Genomic DNA, 26,742 nt, shown 5'->3' on the forward strand with positions numbered 1-26,742 from the left:
TCAAATCAATCAAATCAAGGTTCAATCAACTTTTTACCCCTATAACTAATACCCTCTTTAACTATGAACAAAAATAACATAATTGTAATCATAGATAATTGTAATGCATGTTAAAATTCAAGCCCTAACTTCTATGAAATAAAATACTGTTTCACTTTTAATTCTATTCAAAGGATTTCATACCAACGAAAATAATGGTTACCATCTATCTTTTATTTCCTAACTAGTATCACATTTCGGCTGCATTTCTACGAGTATGTAATGGTGGATGGTTTAGGAGTCCTAAGCTATTTTAATATGATGTTTGTAACCAGTTAGAATGCTCATGAATATAAAAAAGAATAGATCTTTCTTTGGAGTGGCAAGGAAGAATAAAAGTCCCTCCGGTATTGAGAGGGTGAATTTGTTTGGATTAATTTCAAATCTCTTAAAATGTTGTGCAAATGCACACGAGTGTTAACTAGTAACCTTAAGATAGCATAATAGCTTAACTAATGCTAAGGTAATGAAGAACAGTACAAATATGGCCCCTATTTCTCATAAAGGAAGATTCACTAGAAAGATGAATAGAGAATGAAAGTTTAGAGATGGTACTTGTTATCCATCAAGGGCGGCTTTTCTGCTCAATTTCCGAGAGCAGGAACCATGTTAAGTGACTTCAGTATAAAAGCGTACGTGAAAGCATCCTCTTGTAGCTTCTCAAATCTGCATGGCAGCGAAAAAAAAAAAAAAAAAAAAAAAAAAAAANATGAAAAACTTCAAAATGTAAGCGTGTTTTCCCTTTTTTAATAACAAAAGATTAATGCCATGATGTTCAGTTTGTATTCTCAAGGTTGTTTTCCTTTTTATATCTTTCCAAGTTTACTAACACGGGTGGCCTATGTTTGAAAAAAAAAAAAGAGAATTATGAGAGATCAGACTTTCATGGATAGACATGCAAAAAAGCACTCCACAAAAAGGAGTTCCACACTCATTAAGAAAATGACTCAAATCCAAGAGAAGACGAAGTAACTAAAAATCTGGATTTTCTATACCCACATAAAGGTCCTACACTAAAAAAAATAATAATAAATAAAAGAAAATTGGAGTTCTACTTCAATAGTTACAGGCTTATGAACAAATAAACAATGATTTAAATGTTATAATTCTCCTCATTACAGTTTTTTAAATAGGCAGTGACAAATCATAACAGAGTTCAACATAGTGTTTCTTCTCCATATCTACAGTAGAGTTGTAAATAAATAAATAAATAAAAGGCAGCAGTTAATGTCATCAATTAAGTAAGAATAATTTTACTATCATATTAAAGAAGAAAAAAGGCACAAGCAACAAAAAGAGATGAGATAAAAACAAGCAAGAGAACACAGATCATGAAGTAAGGCCTACAAAAGAAATCAACCATAGAATAATTACCTTCCCGACTTTGAAAAGTGTCCGGCACCAAGTTCACATTTGAAAAGCAAAAGATTATCATCGGTCTTCATATCCCTTAATTTTGCCACAAACTTAGCGGGTTCTGAATATAAAACACGGGGATCTGCCACATGGACAAAAGGAATTGACACTTTGAAGATTTGTCTCTAAAAAAATATAGATATATTCATCAATCTCCTTGTCCATTCTGAATATGAAGGGAGATTGTGTGCACAGGATGAATAAACAGGGAAATTGATTGGCTCTACTTGGAGTGAAGTTTTAAGCATTCACACTTACCGTTTAAGCCGGTGGTAACAAGTATGTCTGGATAATGTCGAGCCTTAATCTGAAAAAATGCAGATAAAGTCATGTCCTAGTGAAAACAAAAGTTTCAAAATATTCTGTGAAACAAATAAGCACCGATACATTCGAATGATCCAAAATCAAGTTCAAATCAAGTCGATGATTAGGTGGAAATCCCGAAACAGAATGTCGATATATATAAAATAAATAAAAAAAAAAAAAAAAAAAAAAAAAAAAAAAAAAAANGTGCATACATTGTCAACTGGCGAATATGATTTCATGTAAAAGTAGAATTCCTCCTTCCTAGGGTCACCCCATTCCTGCAGAATACAAAAGACGGTAAGAAGCAGGTCAAAAAGAATAGGCGCTGCAATAAATTAAATAACATATTTTCAGTAAACGAAAGTTGAAAAGTGTGGGAAAAATTAAAAGAAATGATAATGGATAAGTAGAAATATTTACGCACGCGAAGCGAATTTCGTATGTTAAGAACCAAAGTTGAAATGTAACGAAAGCATTGTAGCAAGTATATGAACGTATTTGGGAATGGCTTTCTATGTGCGTGCTATAAACAGAAACATTTTCCACCCTTTTGTCTTTTTAATATATATTTACCTACATTGGACTCTCGTTCAAAATAGCACAATAATTTGGGGACCCGGAAGTGATTTTAAGCCATTTCTAGCATAAGCTAAACCTTAAGAGTCCTCCTTAATTGGTCTATTTATGTACCGACCGAGGAATTGGACTACCTCACTCCGACCGAGGAATTGGACTACCTCACTGCTTAGTACTACTAACAGGATTACGAAAGGTACAGTAGGGATGAGATTTACCTCCCACTCCGAAGTCGTAAGGGGAATTGTCGGATCAAGCATGGTCGTTAGAACATCTACAAAAGGTACCCCAGCAACTGCAGCTTTGAACAAATCAGGCCTCATATTTAGAACAGCACCAATAAGCAAACCCCCAGCACTTCTTCCATCAATGCACAGTTTTTCCCTTGAACAGTATTTATTCTCGATCAAGTATTCAGCACAAGAAATAAAATCCGTGAATGTATTCTTTTTCTTCAGTAACTTTCCATTTTCGTACCACTGCCTCCCCATTTCACCACCTCCACGAATGTGAGCTATTGTATAAATAAAACCTCTGTCTAACAAAGATATCCTTGATCCCTTGAAACTAGGGTCTATGCATATCTGTTCAAAGAATGAAATTCATATCAAGACCATGTCCATGTACAATCATTGTTTCAATTCATAACACTGTTAAGTAACAAGAAGAAAGTACACGGAAAGATTCAGGTACAAGGTCATGTCCTATGCAAATAATTAAGATCGGTAAATTGGCAACTGGAAGAGATCATAATTATAGCAAAAACTAGGAAATCAGAATGGAACATAGATCGTCAAAGAATGTATTACAATGCATAAATAAATATTTCCGAATTGAAAATTTTGATAAATCAATTAACATAGGAAAATAACTTTACATTAATTAAAGCTCCATCAACAAAACTCTGATTCACAGGGGGAGGCCCCAGGAAACAAAAACACTCACTTTAAAATAACTTCAAAATCCTGAAATCTGTCTAGAATCTGATTAACACGGGTCTTTTTACCTCGTAAGAACCATAGCCGTAAAGTAGAAGTGGGTCTGAACCATCAAGTTTCACTAGATCCTTTCGATAAACAATTGATAGGGGAACTTTAGTGCCATCTAGAGCAGTTGCCCATTTCCTCTCTGTGACATATTTATTAGTATCAAAACCTCCCAACACCTGATAGAAGTTGTGAAAATATCACTATGTTACAGACAAATAAATAAATTCGAATCCCCAGATGGGGGAGGGAAAACTAAGATTTCTGGATTTGCGAGACAACAGGAATTCTCAAGTATAAAAAAGTGGATAGTGAAAAGGCATGACTTCAACAAAGAGACAGAGAAGATTTCTGTAAAATATTACAAAATTATTTACATAAGGGAATAACAATCTTAAGTATAAAAAGTGAAAAAAAGAGAGTAAAAGAATGTACAGAAAGTTGAAGAAATTTGCAATGGTTTTAGAAAGACTAGATAAATAACATATTTTCCTTGCCTCAAATGAGTAGTTAGTGGATTGAAAAAAACAGACGATAGAAATTTGTATCTGGTTTATATATATATAGACAGATAGATAAATAGATAGATATTTTTCTTTTGACAATCATTTAAACCTAGAGGCAATCCCCGTCATAAGAAAAAACAACATAACCATGATTGCGGAACTACTCACTGTTTCAACTTTCTTTAGAATGGAAACTCCTGATTTCATATCATAGTCGTATGTAGAGGGGGGTGTCCTCATTGAGCTGTAACAGAACCGTAAAATACTGGAAGAGAATTCTGATTCTGATAAAGCCACTGAATAAGTCGCATCAGTAAAATCCACAGCTCGTCCACCTTCAAGGCTTCTAAGTGGTTCTCCAATATCAGGAAGGCTATAGACAACAATTTTTGGTAGACCATCTTCACGTTCGAATACAACGATGTGGTTAAGAAACAGTTGTATGTCCTGGATTTTCACACTGGACAGTATTCAAACAACTTAATAAACCCCAATGACAAGCTCGTTACCTCGACTGGTTGCAGGAAATAATAGAGAGAGATATTGAAACATAAGCTAATTAAGAAGCTTTCAACAGTTTTAATAGACAAAATCAAATTCACAGCACAATAAGGAGCTCATTTTTGTGTTGAACCTAAATCGAAATAAGTACCAAGTGTCAGACCAAGTGAACATGAAAATCCTAATTATAGTTGATACAGATCAGTTGGGTCTTTCACTTTATAAAAATAGCTGCCCTAACAGATTTCCAACAAATAGAATAAATAAACAGCAAGTTCATACAAAATATATTTTCAGGCTAGTTGATTCAAGTCATTAACTATCAGCTCATCACTTCCAATTTTGTTTCAATTCACATTATACCATCAGGTCCATCATAAAGTATCATAAGAGAATACAAATCACTACCTTTCCCTGTGCGGAAGAAGAACCATTGTCGCTGATATATTATCGAGAGGGCAAGCTACTACTTCTGAATTGAAAATCTCTTCACTTCGTCTCCGGATAAAAAAATGATTTCCACGATGACTGGGAAAAGTGTCAACTCCATCCACTCTAGGTGTCAAGACAGTAAGCCCATCTTCTGGCCTTGATACATCAAGGTAAAAGTTGAACCTAGTAAACTTACTTTCAGATGCAATAAACAAATATTTCTTGCTCTCAGAAGCTTGAAGATCGAGAGAGAACATGTCATCCTTTTCATGATAAAGGCAGGTGTCCGTTGACTGCTCTGTTCCCAGTTTATGTAACCATGCCTATTGAAAGGAGAGAAAATTTACTAGATCAACATCTGAAATTCTGTACACGCTAAAATAAATTTTTTAATTTGAAGTTTGACCATAATATTTATGGGAACATCAGAATGCAGATACTGAATGTATTTTCACCCAACATATGTACTCTGAGCAGTGCTCATTACAACTATAAAAACTCTTCTGATATCAACTTATTAGGATATTATAATCTATATCAATATTACAAAAGAGAAACTAGAGGAAGTGCAAGCTATTCTAATGGTATAGAGGACATCTTCTTTTTAACGAATTTACCAACTACTTGATTAGAAGTCGATTCTGAATGCACAGAACAATCAACAAGGATATTGGGTATGATAGGCCTCAGGAACTAAATGATTGTTAGTGCTTTTCCAATGAGAGAACCACGGTAAAATCGATGAAAAATATAGAAGATCACCTTATCAGGTCGAAGAATCTCATCCATTGTGATGTATACTAAAGCGTCATTGCCAGCCCATTTGAGATACGATGTCACGCCTGCAAGAGGTTTTCCTACAGGAGCTCCAGTCTCGGCATCAATAACATAGACCGTGTAGATTTCATCTCCTTTAGTGTCTTCTGCATACGCCACTAGCTTGTTGTTTGGACTAACCTAGAGAAGAAATGGCCGTAATGTAAACATCCTTAAATTAAAAATTCGTCTAAGAGAAACAGGATCAAATTCGGAAGCAGATCCACGCCTACAATACCTCAAAGGCACCAATGCAGTAGTAGGATTGGTTCTGTGCCTTGTCATTTTCGTCCAATATAACATGCTCCGGAGGAGCACCAGGTCCAGTAGGCATGACATCGTGCACAGAGACAGCCTCTTCACCAGGGGGTACAAAACGCCTGCAATATTGAACATATTCTTTCCCGTCTAGAGTCCTCTTATAGTAATAGTAAGGGCCTTTTCTCTCAGGCACAGATATATCATCCTCCTTGATTCGTCCTCTTATCTCACCATAAATCTGTTCTTCCACTTGCTTTGTTCCTAGATCGATGAATCAAGAAAAACGCACACATTCATCGAAATATCCTCATTAGATACAAATCATCAGAAATCAAAAGATAGATCAAATGACAATACTCCTATTCAATGCTACCATATCACTGATTCATAAATTTCTTATAAACTACCAGTAAAAATTCAAGAACCAAGACGAAATGTAAACTATAGTTCACCGGACATGACGAAATCAGTATAGGCATTCTCCTGCTGCAAATACGAAATGATATCGGCATTTTTGCGAGAATCGTCGCGCAACCAGTAATAATTGTCGATCCTTACATCCCCAAACAACTCCATTTTGTGTTCCACCTTCTTAGCCACCGGAGGAGAGTGAGAATAGCTCATTGTGACAACCGTCGATGAAGCCGGCGATTGGAAGTGACGGAATGAAGCTACCGACGGAGAGCCGGCAAAAGGAATGAAGAGAATAGCGCTTCTTCTAACCAAACCAAATATGACATTTTGTTGAAGTGGCTTCATATAGTCAACAATGTTTTCTCAAACTGTTCAAAATACGCCAATTTCTATTTTATGCATTGAATATTTATCCATATATACCATTTGAAGCAAATATTTTTCAAAAATAATATATATATTATTATTATTATTATTATTATTATTATTATTATTATTATTATTATTATTGTAAATATGAATTTAAACTTCTTACATCTTACCTCAAAAAAATAAGAAGTGAAAAGAATTAAAGGTAAATTATAAATTCATTTTTGAACTTTTAGGCTAAAAATAAACATTGGGACCAAAACATCATCTTCCCCATTACATATATGTAAAGCCTTAAATCCTCTGTTTCCATCCTCGAGTCTTTCTCTTGCCCGCTTTATTCTAATGCACACCATTTTTGTTAAAATTAATTACCTTCAATGGTTAGCTTCCATGCCGGACTTGTTTGCCTCCTGGCCCTTGGGTTCTGCATGGTGCACCCGAACTTGGCCACAGTTCACACCGTCGGAGATACTTCCGGCTGGTCCTTGGCGTTGATTATGGCACATGGGCTTCCGGGAAGGCCTTTAACATCGGCGACAAACTAGGTTTGCTTTCATTTCATCCGTTTTTCCCGTGAAAATAATGTCGAACATCTTTTCTGCGTTCGTATTTGATTGTACTCATTTATGTTTTTCTCATGGGATTAACGTCGTCGAACACCTTTCAAGTATATTGTTGAACATCATTTCGTGCCTTTTTATTTATATCTTCCTCCAATTATCCTCGTGAGAATAACCTTGAACACCTTTCGTGCATCTGTATTTGCTTATATTGACTTCGAGTAATTGCTTTTTTATATATAAACATATATAGATAGAAAGATTTAATAGCATCAAATCTCAACTTGTATCCGTATGTAATATTTTTATAAAAACTGTAAACTCAAGAAAAATAACGCTATAAACAATTACATTATGAAACAAACTTGCTAGCCAGCCAATAATAATCTCGTACTAATCTCATCATTTACATTACTTCTATGATCTTATTACCTCAAAGAAAACATCAATTCTATCATCAATGAACTTTTATACAATCACTGTTGATTGTCACATTCAATCACCAAATCAAAGCTTTCCAACACTTGAAGATGAACAGTAATCATTTAATACCTTCAGCTAATAAGAAATAGACTATGATACACCATTTTCAAGAAGACTTTGTTTTCTAACATGAATTTTTTTTTTTTCTTTTTCCCCCTTTTTGGCTTCTACCTTTGGCTCTACAATTAGGAACATTATCTTAAATATAATTAAAAGGACAAGTAGATTTTCCAGATTACTTGGAAGGACTTTTCAAGTACTTAAAAGCACTTGAAAAGTCTTTCCAAACCAGCCTTAGAGAGACAATTTTGATATCATGGAATAGAGAAAGGAAGCCATAGAGGCAAACAAGATACAAAATATGGTGTTCCAGAAGTAACACAAACAGATTAATCTCATCCATACATACTTTCTACACTGATTAATGTCGAATCTGACTTCTCAAAACATGCTCAACAGGCAGTATGATGCACAGGCGTGACTGTGGCCGAGTTTTTTCCTTCTTTTTTTTTCAATAGTAATACACAAATGAATTTAAAGCGGTCCCAACAAGAAACATACTCTGAATGCAAACTGCTGAATAAATAAATTACCTACTGCCAACGTAATTCACAGCCCAAAGTATCTATCTTATCAGCCTAGGAGGAAATATCCACCCAAGCAGAACAATGATCTACCTGCAAACAACAAATTCAAGATTTCCTTGTTAAAGAGATTTTGTCGCCCGATCATGATAGCTTGATACTTTCACAAATATGGCCAATAATCAACCCCCCTTTTATCATAAGAAATATGGAACTCCTGTTCTTGGGCCTCTCATCTGATTATTCTCCTCTGTCTCAGTGAAGAACTTCACCTCTCTTTCCTGTTTGAAGTTAACAAACGGTTTGTTGAATAAGATACTTGCATTTTAGAAGAAATGTAATTAAAAACTTTGATTTAGAAGAGTAGTCACCCAGTGGTTCAAACTCTAAAGATGGAGAAACTATTCAATGGGCTACCCCCTCCTTTGACCATGAAATGTGGGGGAGAGATTGAAAGATATTTGGTGTCTATTTATTGTTATAATATAAGAAATATTGAAAAAGCAAATGCCATGAAAATCATAACGTAATGGTGCTTCAACGGATTAAAACACCGAAGGACCAATACTTTTCTTCTTTCAAAACATAAAATAATATGACTAAAGTGAATACTCACCATATTATCATTAAAGCTCAATATAGAAGCTACATTTCCACAACGATAACAATAATTTGGAGCAGACCATACCTGCAAATTCAAGGACGAGATGACTCAATCAACCACATAAAGTCTATCATTATACAGAGAAATAATAACTTTGGCTCTAAATCTTACAGTCACAAGGCCTTTATCCTGAAACATATACTTGAGACCTTCTTGTACAAGTTGATGTGCTCGGCAAACCAAATCAAGTTTATTAATGTGATTGAACTGCAATAAATAAAATCTGCATAAGCTCCGTAGGAAGTTGTACGGTTTAACTTCTAAACAGATAAAATTACCTCAGAAGTAACCCTGGAACCAAAAAGCCAACCTGCTCCTCGTGGACTCACTGCCCATGTTTCAATATCTTCTGGATCACTCCACATAAGATCACAAAAAGGCCCCTCATGCGGAATTTCACAATTTCTATCAATCACCCTTATCTGTCAGCGGAAGAAAAATGGTAGAAGAAAGGCCTCAAGCCAGTAAAGTTCCAAACTGATCCATTGTAAAATAGGATTAAGAAACATTATTCAACAGTTCATACGAGGAAATCATATCACATCGGACATTATAGTATTTCAAATGTGTTTCGTAAGGTGTGTGAAAGTGTTCACAAGGCAAGTGCCAAGCTGCAGTTATATAAGTTTTCTCCCATCATTTCTTCAAAAAGATCTGCACAGATCTAAATACCAGTAAGAGGACTGTGCATTGATATTGCCATATAATGCAGAAGGTTTCAATCACATATGGTAGAATGGACAATCTACTAAATCAGAGTGGAAATAAACAAACAATAAGTCATGATTAACTGGTTTTTGGAGCCATCCTACCGTAAGGATACACTGACCTCTAAAACAGGTTTACTCAAACGGAAAAAGGTACCACTATTTACATTCTGAAATGCTTCTCGAGCACATGAAAACTTGGACAATTCATACCGAATTATCTGAATAAGGCATATGTAACCTATATTCATAAAATGTCTGCCTCTTCACATGAATAAATTGATGCATACATATATAATGAGTGTTAGGGGGTTTAAAAAAAAAGGTATAGGACAAGAGAGATAGGTTGTAATTTTAAAGAATATAAGGAAACCTGATTTATGGTTCGAACATCAGGAGAGAGCCCTCCATGGACACAGAGAACCTGAGATGATAAGAAAACCAATAAAAATGTATAATCACATAAGGGCGCCCAGCAATGATAATTCGCACGTTTATGAAATCAATTGCATATATCCATGCACATAAGATCACATAGTCAGGGGTGGGGGTTTTGGAAGGCAACAAGAGAGAGAGGTTACGGTTCCATCTATAATTGCTGAGAGTGTCAAGTAGTCAAAAACATCTGTACAGTACCGCCATGCATTAGCATTTCCATACTTTCTCTGGCACTCATCATAAAAACCATAAACCTAGCAAGAAAATTGCAGAACCAATGGATATTACAATAAAGTTCAAAACCTTCATATCATGATATCAGCATTCATGCTATCAAAAAAGTATGAAGATCAAGTTTTCAATGTAATATGGAGCAATAACATGATCTCCACTCAATAAGTTCCATGTTAAGAGGAGGAAATAAAGTAAAATAAAGACTGGAACTATGTCGGTGGAAAATGCATGTAAAACAGCATTTGGGACTAGAACTCGACATAATGGCAAGATCAACCCTTGTTCTCTAGCTGAGCAATCCCCAAACCTTCTATTCACTAAATTCAAATCTATGGCTACAATCTGTCCCCAATAATATAATTATCCCAATTTCATGACCTCAACAGATTTTAAGCCCATTTCCTCACTGGGTTGAACTGTAATCCAAGGTCCTTGCCGCCCTAGTCAAAACTCCCATTAATCCAGACATGGCCATACCAAAATTACACAAGCAGGAAAGTTTTAATGCACAATTTTATTCATACCAGTGCTTTAGCCACACAAAAAAGGGCAGATATATGGATAGATTTGAGGTGCCAGATAGTTGAGATGCAGAATACACGCAAATGCAAGGATGGCCATTACTAATTATACGGACTTTCAGAATACTTGTGACCTTTTTTTAAGGCATTTTCTCGACTCTGTTTTCAGAAGGGAAAAGAACATTGGATGGAAATGGGAACATTGACTGTTGAAGGCCTAAATTCTACCGTGTTTTTATACTATTTATGGTGACTTTCAAAATGCTTGTGCGCTTGAGAAAAGGCATTTTCTTCACATTGTTTTCAGGAGGTGAATAGAAATTGATGAGATGGAAAAGTAGCTTGTTGAATGCCTAAATTCTCCAACTTATCCAACAATGCAAATCCAGGGTCTATCAAAAGTATGGGTCTTAAAAGCAGACATTCATCTCCTTTCTTTTCCATTATAGACATGTAGGTTTGAAATACATCACTTCATAAGAGAGATAGCATCACAACCTCAATAGACTAAACAGAAGATTCAAACCTGTGTAAGCTGTCTACTCTCATGGTTTCCTCGCAATAGTGTGATGTTAGCCGGATATCTAAGAAGACAAATAAATTTTCTTAGGAAAGGAAATATTGTTGGTCTTTCAAAAGAATTTCATAGCAAATAACAGAATAGAAAATGAAAATCATAGCAAATAAATTTTTAGGACTTCTTTTGTATTAGTAGGTGACAAATAAGTGCAACCCATATAAAAGGCCTATGAAACAAGGGGCTAAATGATAAAATGAGCAAGTACCCTCTTCTCACAAAACAAAAGGTGCATACATCTTCAGCTATAATGAGCATAAAATTACACAAACATGAATTATATGGCCCTGCAAACATGGAGAGTATTTTCAAACCCAGAAGCAAGCATAAAACATTACCTGGCTTTAAGAAGCAAAAGAATCGTAAAAACTTCGAGACTGTTATAACCTCGATCAACAAAATCACCCTGACAATGAATAGTTAGTATTAACCACCCCATAGGATCATCAATTGACTGTCATAAATTGTCCAAATTGTCCAAAAAAAAAAAAAGAAAAAACATACCATGAAAATATAATTTGTCTCCGGTACATGACCTCCGGTCTGAAAAAGTTTCATCAGGTCATGAAACTGACCGTGAATATCACCACAAACCGTTACAGGACTGTTGACAGGTTGCACATTAGATTCCTCAATGAGGATCTCTTTTACCTGATATGCAGAGAGCATGAATCCATTAACAGTCCAATTCATTAGGTTATCCAAATTTCCTAACATCGCATGCACCCACGCATACAGATATTGCCAATAAGAATCCAATGAAAATAGTAATAATAAACCAGCGAACGAATAATCAAATTCTTTCAAGTTTCAACCGATAATGTCATTTACAATGTAAGTGTTGACCTCGATTAATAAACAGTGACTTCTTAGGCGAGAGTGCGTATTGCGCATCCCCGTCAATATACACAAGCACAAACACCATGTCGAAAATTCCCAATCAGAATTCCACATGTGAACCCCAAATTGATCTCTGGGAATACAACTAATAACCTCAACATCCATTTCTCTAAAACTTCATCGAAGCAAAGTTCGTGTACAATAAACGTAAACCAGTGAGCTACGCGATAAATTTTCGCGAAAAGCTGAAGAAACTAAAAACTCAATCCAGGAACATCAAGCATAAACCCTGTTAGTAGAAGCAAAAGCCGCAGCATCAATGAAGATACAGAAAGGTTTTACACACGAGGTTCCAAAATGTATAAACCCTAAGTATCCTCAGATACGGACGGGTTTGAAGATTAATCGCGAAAACAACTGATTGAGGGTGGGAATAAAAACAATAAAACCTTACGAATTCACAAAGAAGTTGAAGCTCGTCTTCAAGAAGGTGCTGGCCTTCCTTGACCTTAGCGATCCACTGGTCCAAATCCATGTAAGAAGAGCGACAATGGAGAATGGAACGAGAAGAAAAGGCAACCCTAGAGAGAGAAAACTCCGATTAATTATATGGAGGCTGTGATTAGCCGATTGAAATTGAAATTTCAGTGGAACGAGCCGACGCTCACCAAACAGATCCGTCCAACCCACCGCCCCCATTTTGTTAATTTCAGAGAAAAACACCTCTGTTTTATAAATAAAATTTTTGTAAAAATAAATAAATCAATCAAAATAATTATTCATTTCTTAAATTGATATATAATCCATAGCTGCTCGATTTTTTTTTTTTTTTAAATTACACTCCAATTATTTGAATTACACAATTGACTTTTTTTTTTTTTGTGTCCTTTGATACACAAAATAAAAAATCTACTTGAGATTATAAATTTTTATTAGTTCTCAATTCGTTTCGCTTCATAATATACGGATATTATTAAGTTTTTTTTATTAAATTGATGTATCGTACACTTAACTTAATGATAAATAGTCTAATAAAATGTACATAATTTAACTGGTGTCTATTTAACGGTTTTCGTTTATTTTCTTGAAAAAACATCAATTGAACTAACCATTATATAATTTAGACATCACGTCATTTACTGTATGTATTATTATAATTATCGTCGTTTAGTCGTGTACTTCATTTCAATAAATCATCATCTGATAATTTATCGTTCTCTTTCAATTGAAGTAGACTATAGACTAAGATGTCTTTTTTTTTTTTTTTGGGTAAGTTAATCCTTTCGGTTCGCTGTCTTAAAATTTTAATTTTTTTTTTTTTTTTAATGTGTGTTTTCTATTTTCATATTTATAATTAATATTAAAAGTTATCCTCGTTTTCAAATTTTAAATATCAACTATGTTTCTTTTTTTTTTTTTTTTTTTTNATTCTGGAATGAACCCCTGTGGCTGCACAACTCTCAAACGCTCCTCCACCTCGATCGACAGTCTACAAACACCTTAAAAATAAAGGAATGAGTATAAAATATACTCCGTAAGCAACTTATTTGTAGGCTTTCATCCGGTCCATGACGTAGCAAGTGACCACAAGCTTTACTCTAAACTTTAAGTATGGACAATGGATTTAGCACACTGTCTTTATTCACCCTCCCTTTTATATTTTAGAATTTTAACCCTTCAAACTTAGTAACGAAACGAGACTTTATGATTTTAATTTATACCGACGTTAATTTAAAATTTTAATTATAGTGACTCAAATTAGGGTAAATGTCGACATTTTAAAACTTTTATATTTCAAACCTACCAAATATGTTATATTTTGAACGTGTAAAATCATATTTAATTCAACTTTTTTATTGGTATAAATTTATTTAACTGATACAATAATTATAGTATAAAATTAGACGTAAACGGATTAATTATTGAGTAAAATAAACCAAAATAATATTTAACTCGTAAAATATAAGAATCGCTCCCGCGGTGCGAAATTGTTGAAGCCCCACGTATATAACTGTAATTTTAAAATTGGTTGGGAAAAGAGGGAATCGTCTTTCATAAGAATTGGCGCGGGAAGAACAAGGAGAAAAGCAGAAAGAAAGCGTCGTGTTCAAGGGCGTCCGATTAGGGTTGCCTTCTACGAATGCCAATTCCAGTTGCAATTTTCCTTCTAACAAGAATCTTCCTTCAAACCGTGAATTTCAACCAATTTCACTTCGTTCTCGTGTATTGCTTTCTGAAAATGGCGACGATTCTAAGTTCGATGCCGATAGCACTTCTACATCAACTAGAGGAATAGAGAAGCTGGTGCCGATGGCTCTGGAACCTCTGCTAGAAGTCGTCGATTGCTTAAGCTTGGCGAAGAGAAGCGCAAACAGGAACATGATCGTCTCCACAATTATCTTGCCGTCTTTTCTGTATGATTGTGTGTTGCGTTGTTTTCATTCTGTTTGTTTGTTTGCTAGTGAAATCGCCGGGAAAACGGCCGACTGTTAGAAGATGCCTGCAAAAACGAGGCGGAATTTTGCGCTGTTCTTAGCGATAGCATCGGCAATCGGAGGCAATGAGGAACAAGGTATATCGGTCTAGCATATACTCATCTTCTTCATTTGATTTTTTTATTATCGATTTGTTGTAATTATACTTGCTCATTCACTACGTCATTTCCTGTTTGCACTTTTCTTATTGTGTCAGTTTTTAGAACGTATTGTTCAGATTTTTTCACTTCGGTTTGAGAGACGAGAAACCTTAACAAAATGCTTGAAACTAGATTGTAGCATATTCGAAATTTAGGATTTAGTGTTTCCTTGATGTATTCTTAATTCGTCGGTATGACGTCTGAGAAGATAAGATTCGCCTTATTATTTTCTCTTATTAACAAGCATCGAGTAGGATTGTCATTATGTATCTTGTTGATGTAGTTGATTATGGTGCATACTGTCGTGCATGGATGTGTCATATCATGGAAACTTGAAAAGTGCTAGGTAGCATTCTTAACTCAAGAAGGAGCAATTTCTGGATGATCGACGGAACTATTTTATTAGTTGTTGTTTCATAAGCCGCTCATTTGACTTATATTCAAGTATTGTCTCTTCAAAACACTGTGCTGAAGATCTCATATGACTAGTAATTCGTACAGAACTATCTTGTAAATAAACTTATTTCACATCTATTGTCAATCCCAAGCCGTTAACTTCTTATTAGAGTATTAAAACCTGTCGAGTCTCATGCGGCGAACATTGATTGCGTTCCCGTAGAACTGATGAACGGAATAAGCTTCTGTCTGTGAGGCATTAACCAGAAGAGTAAAAACTTCTAAAACTTTTCATGCAATTCCTGTTAAATAATGGTGTTTCCTTTTCTTTGTACATAATTACATCCTCCAATGTGATTGAGGCAGGTTGAAGAGAGTTCGGAGGAAGGTTAGAGATTTCCAAAAAACAGGTTTCATCCTTGTTAGAGAGTAATCTATTTAACAAATAGCCCCTTGTTTACTGTCCTTTTTTGTCCCCAGTGGTATAACCTTATTTCTGGTGCCAACGTCAAAGCTTAAGCCTCCATCATAAAAGAAAAGATTTCATCCCCATTTCCAATTCCATTTTTCCAGCCATCGACCACTACTCTTTAAATTGATTTCATTCTTCTCAACTTCTCAGGTTTCAAATTTGTTTTGAAGCAAACGTTTAAGGCCCAAAAGGTTTCGGGTCCTGGGTTCTATTAGTCCAGCAAGTTCTCTTTTAAAGCAGCTGTATCTCAAGTAAATACGTTTTTCTTATGGCCTCCATACGAGATAGAATTTAGTTCCAACTTCGGGTTTCCCAAATGTGCAAGTCATCAATTTTTTTATTGTATTCTTTTACATTCTTTTGATACGTTAAAGAATGATCGGATATTGCTACTGCTTTACGGGCAATATCATGGTTATAAATGCTTTTTTTGTCTTCTGAGCTAATTTGGGGATGGGAATATGCATTCTGGTTGTTTATTTATCTATTCGCTCATGAGTGTACTAGTTAACTAGATGACGTATATTGATGGAGGTTGGTCATAATTTAAATGTTAAAACATGATAAATTTCTATGTCAATGACTATATAATCACTTAAAACCTCATACATTAAGTTTTTTTTTGGGGGGGGTAAATTTGGTAGTAGTCCAGTGCAGAACTGCACTATCCCAGGACAGTAATATTGGAGTTCTGCTATACATTTGTTGAGATCTTTGAGCATCCTGGTCCTCGTTTCTTGATTAGCTGATTTTTAAATTTAACCATTGTTTTTTATGCACTTACATTTCACGCCTGTTCGCTACATGTCTTGGAAATTGTTCAGTCATCCTAATGAAACATGAGGAAGAGTAAACCCAGTCACATATTACTAAGCTGCTAATGAAGAGAGAATTGTTCATATTATCATCGATGTGGTGACAAAGTGTTCATTAACTTTTCAGACGTTTGAACATTACCATTTTAAGTTACTGACCATCCTTTTGCCTCTGTTTTTCCGTACAGCTTCAATCCTCTTGATTCCTACATATGTTTGAGCTGATTGGATCACCATCCGATTGGGATGTTGATCTTATTGGCAGTGTATGTTAGTTCTTATTGCCTTAGATTGATTTTCCCTGTCAATTATTATTTTCCTTGAGCTGCTTAAACTTTATAATGATCATCTTCTATTTTCCCCCATTCTCTTGCATCCACGAACGACTTTTAACTTGTAGCCTATATTACTTACATTACAAGTAAACATGCAGGTTATCCAGTCGTGGTATGTCATTGGTCGATTGGAGGACTTTTAACTCTTCAAATTTGTAGGTTCTTCATATATCTTTGAACCTAATTGATTTATACTTCGTTAAAGTGCCTTACCTTCATTATTTGAAGTCAATAACATGTTTCTTTTCACCTCTTAAGCAAATATAAATTAATTCTTCAGTTATTTTCTTTACTTATGTATTGGAAAGAGGGAAGGTCTTGGCCAGTTTTTCAATACTTCTACGTATGATATTTTGTCTTGGGATAATATTTACATGATGAACGTACTGCATAACTACTTAATTATCTTGTTAGCTTTATATGGTTGAAAGTAGGCACCCTAGTTTGGAGGTACTCTGGATCACAGGCTCAAACTATTGTAAAACTGAACTTTGGTCAATGTTAAAAATGCTTCCTTTTATTTTGGGCAAAGGAAAAACACGTTCAATTGCAAATTGATTTGGTTTATTCGAAGGCTGTTTAAATATCCTACAACCATTCTATTCTCTCCAGTTTTTTGGCTGATTCCCAAAAGATAGGGACGGCAAAACCAACCCGGTTAGGTGGTCAGTCTCTAACACCTTTCTTAATGACTTAATGGGACCAAAATCTATTGCTGCTGCGTGAATTGCAAAATTTTTGGATTAAATTTTTTCATTGAATTGTTACTCAAACTCAAACAACAAATAATTGCAGCTGGCGAATTCAGCCGAGTGCAATTCCTCTCTATAATGCAGATAAAGGTTTTGAAGTGATGCAGCCATCATTTCATGATATTAGTGATGTAGAGTTTCAGGATAACTGGGGCCGGGTTTGGTAAGACTTCTTGAAATTAACTGTGTTCCATTATTCGACGTTAATTTGTATGCTTCTCTGCATGTAATTCAAATAAGTTGTGATAATTTATGGCAGGGTTGACCTAGGTACGTCTGATTATTTCGCCATTGATGTACTATTGAACTGCTGGACTGTTCTGAGCTCATAGTAGGTACTCATCCTATCTAATTGAGGAACTTGTTATTTTTTACTTTGACATGCAGATATTTAGCCATCCAATAAGTCATCTTTGGAGGACGTCGAATGAGCGATTGGGAGGAAGGGATGACAAGCCCCGAGAATGGTACAAGTATTTCAAAATCTTTCTTCTTTATAATCTTGGTGTATTTAATGCCTCCTCTATATCCTAAATCTTCATCTTTATTTAAACTTCCGCCAGAATAGTAGGAAGTTTTTAGGCTTAGATCAGGTAGTTTGAGAATTTTGCATTCAGAAAATAAAAAAAATGGCCCACACGCTCTTCTCCTTTAGGAAAGGTAATACCAATTAGACGTGAGAATCTTGGAGGGAGGATTGAACCAAAAAAAGTAGCCCAGCAAGTAATGCCTTAGCTAAGTTAAGTTATGAAAATCTTCGTTCTTATGCCCACCTCAATTTGTTAGGGAAAAAAAATGTCCCACAGCCATAGTTAAAATATATATCATCCATAGGGAGGTTAAAGGTTTAAATTCTCATCCATATGTTTCATTAATTAAAATGTCTTACCGGAAAAGAAAAAGAACCCAAGGTAAAAGGTAATTGGCCTTCCTCTGTTGAATCAAGGATTTCTATTTTGTAAAATTGGGACTTTCATTCTAAAACAGAAAACGATTAGAGGCCCTCATGGTCATGAGAATCCTTGAACAGAACAAAGAGGATTTAAACATATGCATCATGCTTATCACTCCATTATATCATTCTTATGGCCCCCAGCCCCAAAAAAGTTGTTTCAGTACAGGTCAGGGTATCAAAAAGCAAAACATATGATAAGTAGATTTAATTATTATATTGATTTAGTCCTAAACTTTCAGAGAAAATATGTTATAGGTTTCTGGACTTCTAATAGTAGAACTTAATTGAGTTTGGACAAGCAAGCAAGCAGCAGAAATAAGTTTAAAATATAATGAATTGGATGTGTGTGATATTACAAGAAAGAACCAAAGACAACGAGTAGTTTTGATAATATTCAGAAACAAAGTGGTAATAATGGTGTACAACATTCAGGGGAAAAGGGAGGGTGGTAGGAGGGTTAGCCATAAGAAAGAAAGGGTCAGTCAGGTCAGGTCAGGGTGGTAATGGCAACTCACTCAATTCCCTGCTGCTACACAGTTAGCCCTTCTTTTTTGTGTATGTTTCGAGGTATGTGCAGAATTAGTCAGTCTCGCGTCGTCAATATACTGCCTCTACTTTCCTTTTTACTTAGTACTATACTTTCAATCCCCACAATCATTGAAACTCCTGCAGTGCAAGATTCAACTCCTGTGCTGACTTTGCTACCGATCCCCTTTTTCTGCGCCCAAATAACACATAATTACTGCTTCTCCTCCAATTACTTAGAAACTATGCTTACCTAAACTAAGATATTTCATATAATTAGAGTACCTTATGAGAGCTGGCAGGCAGCGCTTGACTTTTTCAAGCTCGATGAAGCAGATATTACACCGCTCCAACCTACCAATAAAACACTCAATTTAATTCAAGAATAAAGTGTAAGAGCAATCTGGGGATGATGATGATGATGATGATGATGAAAAGCTTATTAGTGAACACACACACCTTTGCTCCGCCTCAATGTTCACGCCAACAGATGATGTTGCCGATAACGTTGAATAGATCACTGAACCAAACGTCCTCACCAGCTTCACTAGCATTTCCATAGAAATGTCTAAAAACCTATTGTTCCACAGATGAAACAGAATAGTTACATCCTGTTTTTGTTTTCTCACACTTTCTTTAAGGCTCTTTTCACATTTCTTAAGAAATATTTGAATCCTTTTAGGAAGTAAGATTACAAAACAAAACAAAGCCTATAGATAGAAGTAGTTTATAAGCTTAATTTCAAAAGATGTCAAAACGGAACCCCTAGGTAGATGTCAAGAGTTTAACTTCAAAATAAGTTTTCCAAAAAAACACAAACCATAAAGTTTTTTTTATTTATCAAAATATGGAAATTAGCCGACGACCTAGCCTCTTGTGTGTGTGTGTGTGAGAGAGAGAGAGAGAGAGAGAGAGAGAGAGAGAGAGAGAGAGAGAGACCTGTCCAAGTCACTTTCAAGGAGGCCAGAAAGAAGTGGGAGAATACAACTGCAGATATCCAGAGTGACAACTTCAATTCTATTTGTCAAAATACTAATTACATCCGCAGCAACCTGCATCCACGGGAACCCATGTTTAAAATAATAATAATAATAATAATTATTATTATTATTATAAAAAAAAATAAAAATTATAGTTACCGCATGATCGGCCATTTTTTCCATTGCAGAAACAGCCCCTTTGATGTCATGCCTTTCCCAATATCTATACACCGCCTAGAAAAGAAGAATCAAATGCATTATTTTTAAAAAGTCGAACTATAACAAATAGCAACTGAAGCGATCATAATTACCACCCAACGCGCAAGTGCCTCAATGAGCCATAATCCCTTTTACGCTTTAAACAAGACTCTACTCTAATGCCAACTCATGTAGTTCTCTAAATGAAAAGGTTTTTTAAGAAAAAAACTCTTATCTATTTATGTTCCATAAAAAATGCTAATAAAAGATTAACAAAAGAATATCATATTTTATAATATTCTATAGCTTAAATTATAATAAGCTTGCTTTTAAAAGTATTTAATAGGTGTCTCAACTCAAATTCACATTTGTTTAAAGAAATAATCTACCTATAAAATAAATATAAATTTGAATTTTATATCTAATAAAACACTAAACGGATTTCTAGTAGATCTGTGGATTTTAAAAAATTCAAAAGTTTTAAAGACCAAGTTTGAAATTTGAAAAATCAAAAACAGTTTTTAACTTATTATGTACCATGATAAATGTATAAAATAAGAATTAAATCTTTTTTGCAAATGTACGCACGCAGCAGTTAAGAGTAGAAAGTTCTCATTACTTGTAATTTTGCTGACCGAGATTGCATCGAGTTGACAAACTGATCATGTTGTTGTAGAACATTTTCTATGGTATGCTCATCGCTTGCAGGTGCTACTGTTTCTTTCTCGGGAGATCGATGATAATCTCTCTGTCAAAACATCAGATTAAGGAAGAGAACAAAAGTGTAAGCAGATTGAATATACGAATTATGAACAACAAAAAGGGTAAGCATTCAAATGACTTCATACCCCGTTATTTAATGGAAGATTTTCCAGTGCAGCTGCTCTTCCAGCGGAGGCATTGTATGTCAACCGGCTAAAATTAGATCTCTCTCTTTTCTCCCAATCTACATGAGAACGTATTCTCCCTACATATATTACCAAAATAAAAGTTGTTAAGGCACTATTTGTAGTCAAGGAAGAAACAAACAAGATCTAAGTATGACAATACCTCCTTTTGTCGCTTCAGGAAAAGATGTGTCCCGGCTTAGTTTACGCCCTCGAGATTCATCTAGAACAAAGAGAAGTAACACAGAAGCATGAGAGAAGAGTAATAAAAAGAAAAAAAAACTGCATATAAATAACGTAAAGATGCAAGGAATCTTCTGTGGAGCAGATAGTCATTGAATTGAACCAATACCATGCAAGGAATTCCTATTATCTGCAATGGTGCCCATATCATTGGCCTTCAAACCTCTGGATTCAGAAAGGACGGAGATAATTGGGTTATCCACTTCGTCTCTACCATTTGGAAACCTCCTATTATCAGTAGTTTTCGATAGCAATGGTACTCGAACTGCTCTTCCAGCACCATCAAATTCCTTTCTAGAATCATCCTGCTCATTCCTTGAATTTGTCCTGGGTAGTGGTGTTGTTCTTCCAGAAACATCAAATTCTTTTCTACAATCATCCTGCTCGTGCCTTGAATGTGTCCTGGGTACTGCCACTGCTCTTCCAGCAACATCAAAATCCTTTCTAGAATCGTCGTGCTCGTGCCTTGAACTTGTCCTGGGTACAATTACAGGTATCACGTCTGATTTATTGAAGATTGGGTTGTTGAATGCTGAAGTAACCTTCACAGAGTTTCTCTTTGGTACCACTGCACTAGGTACTGTTACTAAGCTAACCGAATTAGTCTTTGGGCCAGCATTTGAATTGATCCTCTGAGGAGTACTTGGTCCATTTCCTGTGGCTTCAATCAGTAAGGTAAACAAAATCATGGATGTTTACTCCAAGTTTTAGTAAATCGAAAGGTTGTGCAATAAAAAACAAGAAAAATCCAATACGAAGAAGTGAAATCCTATAAATGAAAATAAAGTCAAGAAAATTGCTTACATGACAAAGATTTTGGATCCTTGACAACGTCTAAATTTTGTGAAACTGACAACCTTCCCGATGTTTTGGTTTCCTTCAGTTGTGGTTCAGAAGTTTGTGATACTGACAATCCACCAAAACCAGCCTTGGCATTGCTTTCATTTTGCAGTGGTAGATTACTGCTGGATTTAGGCTCTAATCGACCATTTAGTCTGTTAACATTATTAATTGCATAGGGTTCTGTGCGCTGTGCAAGAGGCAAGGAAGTAATTACATTGGGATTTTGTTTTTCATGAATAATGAATTGAGTAAAAGAATCGTGAAAAACTGGAACAATTAGGTGGCCAATCTCTATACAGAGAGTAAATGAATAATGCATTGTACCGTAATGTCTACAACCCACACTCCAACACAGCTCTGATTGTATGAACAGCCAAGAAGTTTCCCCTCATGAACAGTAAGATCGGACAGCCTGGACCAACCGACTTCCACACTGTCATGACATCTTATTGGTTCCCATGAGAAAACCTACGAAGTAGCACCATCGTATAAATAAATTTTTAAAAAATGAAAAGGTTGCAGTTGTAAAGAGATGAACGGCCATTTGAACACAAAATATTACCTTCAAATTTTCATGCAATCCGCAAAGCAGTGTCCTCCCATCAGGATTAAAAGTTAAACAACGGACACCAGTGGTCTGAAACAGACACAAGAATAAGAGATCTCCTAGAAATTATAAGACAGTCCTCTAACAAAATATTCACTCTTAGGCATTTTTATTCAAAAGCCAGGACAAGAAAATTGCATTTAGAAAGATACCTCAGGTCCAGCTGAACCAATCAACTCAAAGGTTTCTAGGTCCCAAAATTTAACCGCTTTATCTGCTGAACCTGATCAACAAAAAGAAATTACAAGCAGATACAGTATTTCACATATGCAAAATCCACGATTTAAATTTCAGGCCTCAAGTAAAAGAATTCTGAAATACACATAATTCGGTAACGGTTCCACATAATTCTTTTTTGCTTACATAGTAGGAGAGGGACTAGGATAAAAGTGTATAACAAACCTGTTGCCAGCAAAAATTCATGAGGGTGAAAGTCTATACACTGAATCGGACCCTCGTGGGACTTGAAATCATGCAACAACTTTCCAGCCGTTAAATCCCAGAGCTATTAAATTAAAATACATTAAAGACATACTAGAAGGCTCCTTTTGAATTGGAAATGAAAATTACATGAAAACACAACAGCAAATTCAGCAGGAGAATAAAATATCCCAATTTCTAGAAATGACATAATAAACATATAATCGTTAATACAAATTATATAATAAAGAAAATGACCTACATCAAAATTGTTTGCAAGTCTACAACTGAAATTCTACCTTCATTGCCAAAAACATTAGAATTATCAAATTTGTATTCAACTGATCTGTTGCACTCACCCACCAAAAAGGAAAAAAGTAAAGAACCCCACAGTAGAGTCAATTGGCTCAAATCCACATAGACCAATGCCTTTCAGTTCATTAAAAGAAAACCACTGAATAAATCTGATGGAAGAACCCACAACACAAAAAGCTCACAGTGGTTTAAACCAAACAAACCATGAAAAATCGCAATCATCAAACCAACTATCAATAGTTTCATTCTTCTCCATCAAACACCATACAGAAGGCCAATACATTTCCATACAAAAGCTCCTCCATGGTTAGGCTGTAAGGTGAAAAGTGAAGTCCAAACCTAATTAAGCTAAAACATTGAATGGTTAAATATACCTAGAAGAGTAAATATCTAGGCATATCAATGTCGTGATCTATAACCATTTAAGCACATGAATATCACCTGCTAGTAAAATAAAGAAGAAAAAGAGCTAAAGAGAATAAAAGTAAGAGAATGGTAGGATGTGAAAAAAAAAAGAATTAGAAAGAAGTATTTGAGTATTAAAGAGTATCCTTGGTGAGCACACCTAAGCAAATGATGCAACGCTAGTGAAAGTCAGCTCACTTGGCAGCCGACAATACATCAAAGTTGTTTGTGCCCAATGCTTAGACACTTCTAGGAAGACAAATTGAGGAAAAACGTTCAAAGAAACAAATTATATAAGCAATATTAGTAGAAATGGGGACAAGAAATCCTGATTTCAAACTATAACCAAGGGTAATAGAGATAAACGAAAGCTCTCTGGGGCATTAAAATGAAGGAAAAGTATTCCAGAATCCTTTGTTAGTAAGAACCATAAAGAAGACAAAATAGTTAACACTTTTTCTGGTTAGAAAAATGAGACTAATAAGCTATACTTGCTCCATAGGTTTTATTGGGAAATAACTTGTCATTCTCCTCTTAAAAGAAAGTAATAATTCATGAACCTAAACTACAAGAAAAACAATGTCTAACCTTCACCGTGTTGTCTTCTCCACCAGATACAACCCAACGGCCATCGGGAGTAAATCTGATTGCATTGACTCCTCGAGTGTGTCCTTTGTATGTGTGGATACACCCTTTCTTTCTGATATCCCATATCTTAAGATTCGTATCCGAGGACCCAGAAGCAAAGAATTCCCCAAAGGGATGAAAATCCACAGAAATGCAATTCGATCTATGCCCCGTAAGTGTTCGAACAACTAGGAAATATCACAAGAGAAATCCATAAAAGGGAAAATATAAGTAAACTTCACAGTACAATTATCCATGGAAATCATCAATATCAAATTGGACACTGTCGAAGAAGAAGAAGGAAACATGTTGAGGTGATAGAAAACATACTTTTAGCCTCCTCCAAATCCCAAAGCTTGATGGTTCCACTAGCTGCCCCTGCAGCTACCAACACTTCTGATGAGTCAAAGCTTACAGAGTCTATTCCGCTTGTATGGCCAGTCAAACTCTGGATGTGAAAGTACAACTAAGTAAAGTGCAAAGAAACATGATACTTACAAACACAGCTATTTAGCTTTTTAGCTAAAACAAGTCTGCATTAATATTTTTCAATTTAAAATAGCATAATCTATATCTATTGATTCCTATTTACCATAATGCACATGGTTTTTTTTTTTTTTTTNGGAGAGATTAACGTGATTAAAATAGATTGCATATTGTTTTTATCACAAGATCTATTAGCAGTGCTACAATAAAACAAGATGCATGTGAGTCAAGAAAAAGAATTCAGAAGTAGAAGTACAAGACAAAACTATCAAATAATTAGTTTCTCAATCTTTGTAAGGATATTTTTGCACAAATTCTGTACTCCACTAACCAGTGCCAAGAGATAGGAAGCCATTAACAGTAGAAATTGAAACATACCAGTATGGCGTTGGGTTTACCAATAGCCCAGAGATTGACTTTGAAGTCTTCCCCACCTGTGACAAGAACACGGGATGACTTCTTTCCAATCTTCAGGCAATTGACAGTGGAAGAATGTGCCACAAATTCTTCTGTTTGAATAATTGTTAAGGCAAACAAGAAGAGCCTTCCTCAGCCTCCAACTGTAAGCCAAAGCTATTTCTAATTGGCAAACCATACACTCAAATGCTTCGGAATAAGAACATAATACTCGCATTCACACACTCAGAGATCCGATGGAGAGACGAAAATGAAAATAAAAAAGTGAAAACAACGAGGCAATACAACCAGATCAAGTCTAATAGTATTTCCGTTCGAACATTTAAACTCCCTAGTTGAACCCGAGACATTGAGGAAGGATACGTAGCTTGTACGCCCGTTTGGTAGTCATGGCATGTATAATCAGGAATTTAGACCAACAACAGCATCAGAACGCGAAGGAAACCTAGAAATCAGAATTGAGAGGCATTCCACTGTGCACATTCCCGAAGTATTTGAATCCGAGAATAACGCAATAATTAGAGACACTGCTTCATCAACAACTTCCAAGAACTGACGATCTCCACTCACAACACCTTAGATCTCAAAAGCAAACTCCACCAATTCTTCCACCACCGCTCCCAGCCTAAAATATCGTCACTGTAAACATAAATTTCCAAAGGAAAAATAAAAGTTCATCAAGAAATCACCAGCAGCCAGATCAAATATAGGAAAAGAATTAAAAAAAAAAAAAAACAGACAAACAAGCAAACAAGCAAACCAGAAAGAGCCTCATCAGTTTGCTTCAAGCAAGTCAAGAAAAAAAAAAAAAAATACAACACGCTACGCTTCCAACTGTTAGCTTCATCTTTCTCCACACTCACACACATTAACCACAACGGCAACAGAAAACAAAAATCCAAAACCAAATTTAAAAAACGCGAAGCTAGAGAGAGAATAGCACAGTACAGTATTTGAAACGAGAAATTCCAAGTTTAAGGCGTCGGTCAAAGTTCAGAGACGCCGGCGGAGGCGACGGCAACGGCGTCAATAATCACTTCGCTTTCTTCCACCTACAGCAGCACCGCCATAGCCATATCCCGCCGAAGCAAAAGCTCTTACAGAGAGGGACAGAGAAGGACAGAAGGCCTAAACTCAATTTCAAAAAACAAAAAAAAAAAAAAAAAAAAAAANAAACAAATGGATTTGATCAGAGA

At 35.4% G+C, this 26,742-nt stretch overlaps 3 protein-coding genes and 1 long non-coding RNA gene across 6 annotated transcripts; 1 reads left to right on the plus strand and 3 right to left on the minus strand.

Annotated features, from left to right (window-relative positions):
* Positions 1-366: 366 nt before the first annotated feature.
* LOC111780697 (protease 2-like) lies at positions 367-6,613 on the minus strand. The gene is made up of 11 exons (XM_023661172.1): positions 6,292-6,613; positions 5,817-6,100; positions 5,525-5,719; positions 4,739-5,085; positions 3,998-4,289; positions 3,344-3,502; positions 2,556-2,921; positions 1,974-2,039; positions 1,714-1,762; positions 1,414-1,537; positions 367-705 (listed from the first exon to the last, which is right to left on the minus strand). Exons 1-11 carry the CDS (start codon positions 6,596-6,598, stop codon positions 624-626), a joined length of 2,271 nt encoding a protein of 756 aa, XP_023516940.1. The 5' UTR covers positions 6,599-6,613; the 3' UTR covers positions 367-623.
* A 1,393-nt stretch (positions 6,614-8,006) lies between these two features.
* Positions 8,007-12,992, minus strand: LOC111805077 (phytochrome-associated serine/threonine-protein phosphatase-like). Of its 2 annotated transcripts, XM_023689954.1 has the most exons (11): positions 12,902-12,992; positions 12,688-12,814; positions 11,898-12,044; positions 11,732-11,799; positions 11,343-11,400; positions 10,205-10,315; positions 9,997-10,047; positions 9,195-9,338; positions 9,028-9,123; positions 8,869-8,940; positions 8,007-8,533 (listed from the first exon to the last, which is right to left on the minus strand). In XM_023689954.1, the coding sequence occupies exons 2-11, from the start codon at positions 12,766-12,768 to the stop codon at positions 8,450-8,452; spliced, it is 912 nt and encodes a 303-aa protein (XP_023545722.1). In that variant the 5' UTR covers positions 12,769-12,814; positions 12,902-12,992; the 3' UTR covers positions 8,007-8,449. The 2 variants fall into 2 exon arrangements, with proteins under 2 accessions (XP_023545722.1, XP_023545732.1); XM_023689964.1 differs by lacking the exons at positions 8,007-8,533; positions 8,869-8,940; positions 9,028-9,123; positions 12,902-12,992 and having other exon boundaries at positions 9,317-9,393; positions 12,688-12,895.
* A 1,294-nt stretch (positions 12,993-14,286) lies between these two features.
* Positions 14,287-18,537, plus strand: LOC111799337. Of its 2 annotated transcripts, XR_002815818.1 has the most exons (6): positions 14,287-14,805; positions 15,887-15,987; positions 16,985-17,041; positions 17,682-17,801; positions 17,898-17,908; positions 18,026-18,537. It is a non-coding gene; the product is annotated as an uncharacterized LOC111799337 (long non-coding RNA). The 2 variants fall into 2 exon arrangements; XR_002815812.1 differs by lacking the exon at positions 15,887-15,987.
* A 361-nt stretch (positions 18,538-18,898) lies between these two features.
* On the minus strand, positions 18,899-26,735 carry LOC111799328 (katanin p80 WD40 repeat-containing subunit B1 homolog). The gene is made up of 19 exons (XM_023682853.1): positions 26,495-26,735; positions 25,910-26,185; positions 25,508-25,638; positions 24,974-25,091; positions 24,605-24,831; positions 23,279-23,381; positions 23,029-23,099; positions 22,832-22,906; positions 22,594-22,737; positions 22,231-22,456; positions 21,536-22,087; positions 21,347-21,406; positions 21,145-21,263; positions 20,916-21,044; positions 20,258-20,332; positions 20,058-20,170; positions 19,578-19,694; positions 19,404-19,472; positions 18,899-19,311 (listed from the first exon to the last, which is right to left on the minus strand). Exons 2-19 carry the CDS (start codon positions 25,935-25,937, stop codon positions 19,248-19,250), a joined length of 2,421 nt encoding a protein of 806 aa, XP_023538621.1. The 5' UTR covers positions 25,938-26,185; positions 26,495-26,735; the 3' UTR covers positions 18,899-19,247.
* Positions 26,736-26,742: the final 7 nt, after the last annotated feature.

Source organism: Cucurbita pepo, chromosome LG01, assembly GCF_002806865.2.
Source record: "Cucurbita pepo subsp. pepo cultivar mu-cu-16 chromosome LG01, ASM280686v2, whole genome shotgun sequence".
Taxonomy (NCBI): Eukaryota; Viridiplantae; Streptophyta; class Magnoliopsida; order Cucurbitales; family Cucurbitaceae; genus Cucurbita; species Cucurbita pepo.

What these genes read in the sequence shown, in the direction of transcription:
- LOC111780697 (XM_023661172.1), bottom strand. Translation starts at nt 6,598, where the DNA reads ATGAAGCCACTTCAACAAAATGTCATATTTGGTTTGGTTAGAAGAAGC. An exon ending in TACTGATTTCGTCATGTCCG is followed by an intron (nt 6,101 to 6,291) that starts GTGAACTATAGT and finishes TCATCGATCTAG; the next exon opens with GAACAAAGCAAGTGGAAGAA. An exon ending in ACGGCTATGGTTCTTACGAG is followed by an intron (nt 2,922 to 3,343) that starts GTAAAAAGACCC and finishes TTCTTTGAACAG; the next exon opens with ATATGCATAGACCCTAGTTT.
- LOC111805077 (XM_023689954.1), bottom strand. Translation starts at nt 12,768, where the DNA reads ATGGATTTGGACCAGTGGATCGCTAAGGTCAAGGAAGGCCAGCACCTT. An exon ending in AGAGTAGACAGCTTACACAG is followed by an intron (nt 10,316 to 11,342) that starts GTTTGAATCTTC and finishes TTTTCTTGCTAG; the next exon opens with GTTTATGGTTTTTATGATGA. An exon ending in GTTCCAGGGTTACTTCTGAG is followed by an intron (nt 9,124 to 9,194) that starts GTAATTTTATCT and finishes TATTTATTGCAG; the next exon opens with TTCAATCACATTAATAAACT.
- LOC111799328 (XM_023682853.1), bottom strand. Translation starts at nt 25,937, where the DNA reads ATGACTACCAAACGGGCGTACAAGCTAC. An exon ending in GAGAAGACAACACGGTGAAG is followed by an intron (nt 23,382 to 24,604) that starts GTTAGACATTGT and finishes TTAATTTAATAG; the next exon opens with CTCTGGGATTTAACGGCTGG. An exon ending in CTTGAAAGTGACTTGGACAG is followed by an intron (nt 19,695 to 20,057) that starts GTCTCTCTCTCT and finishes GTGGAACAATAG; the next exon opens with GTTTTTAGACATTTCTATGG.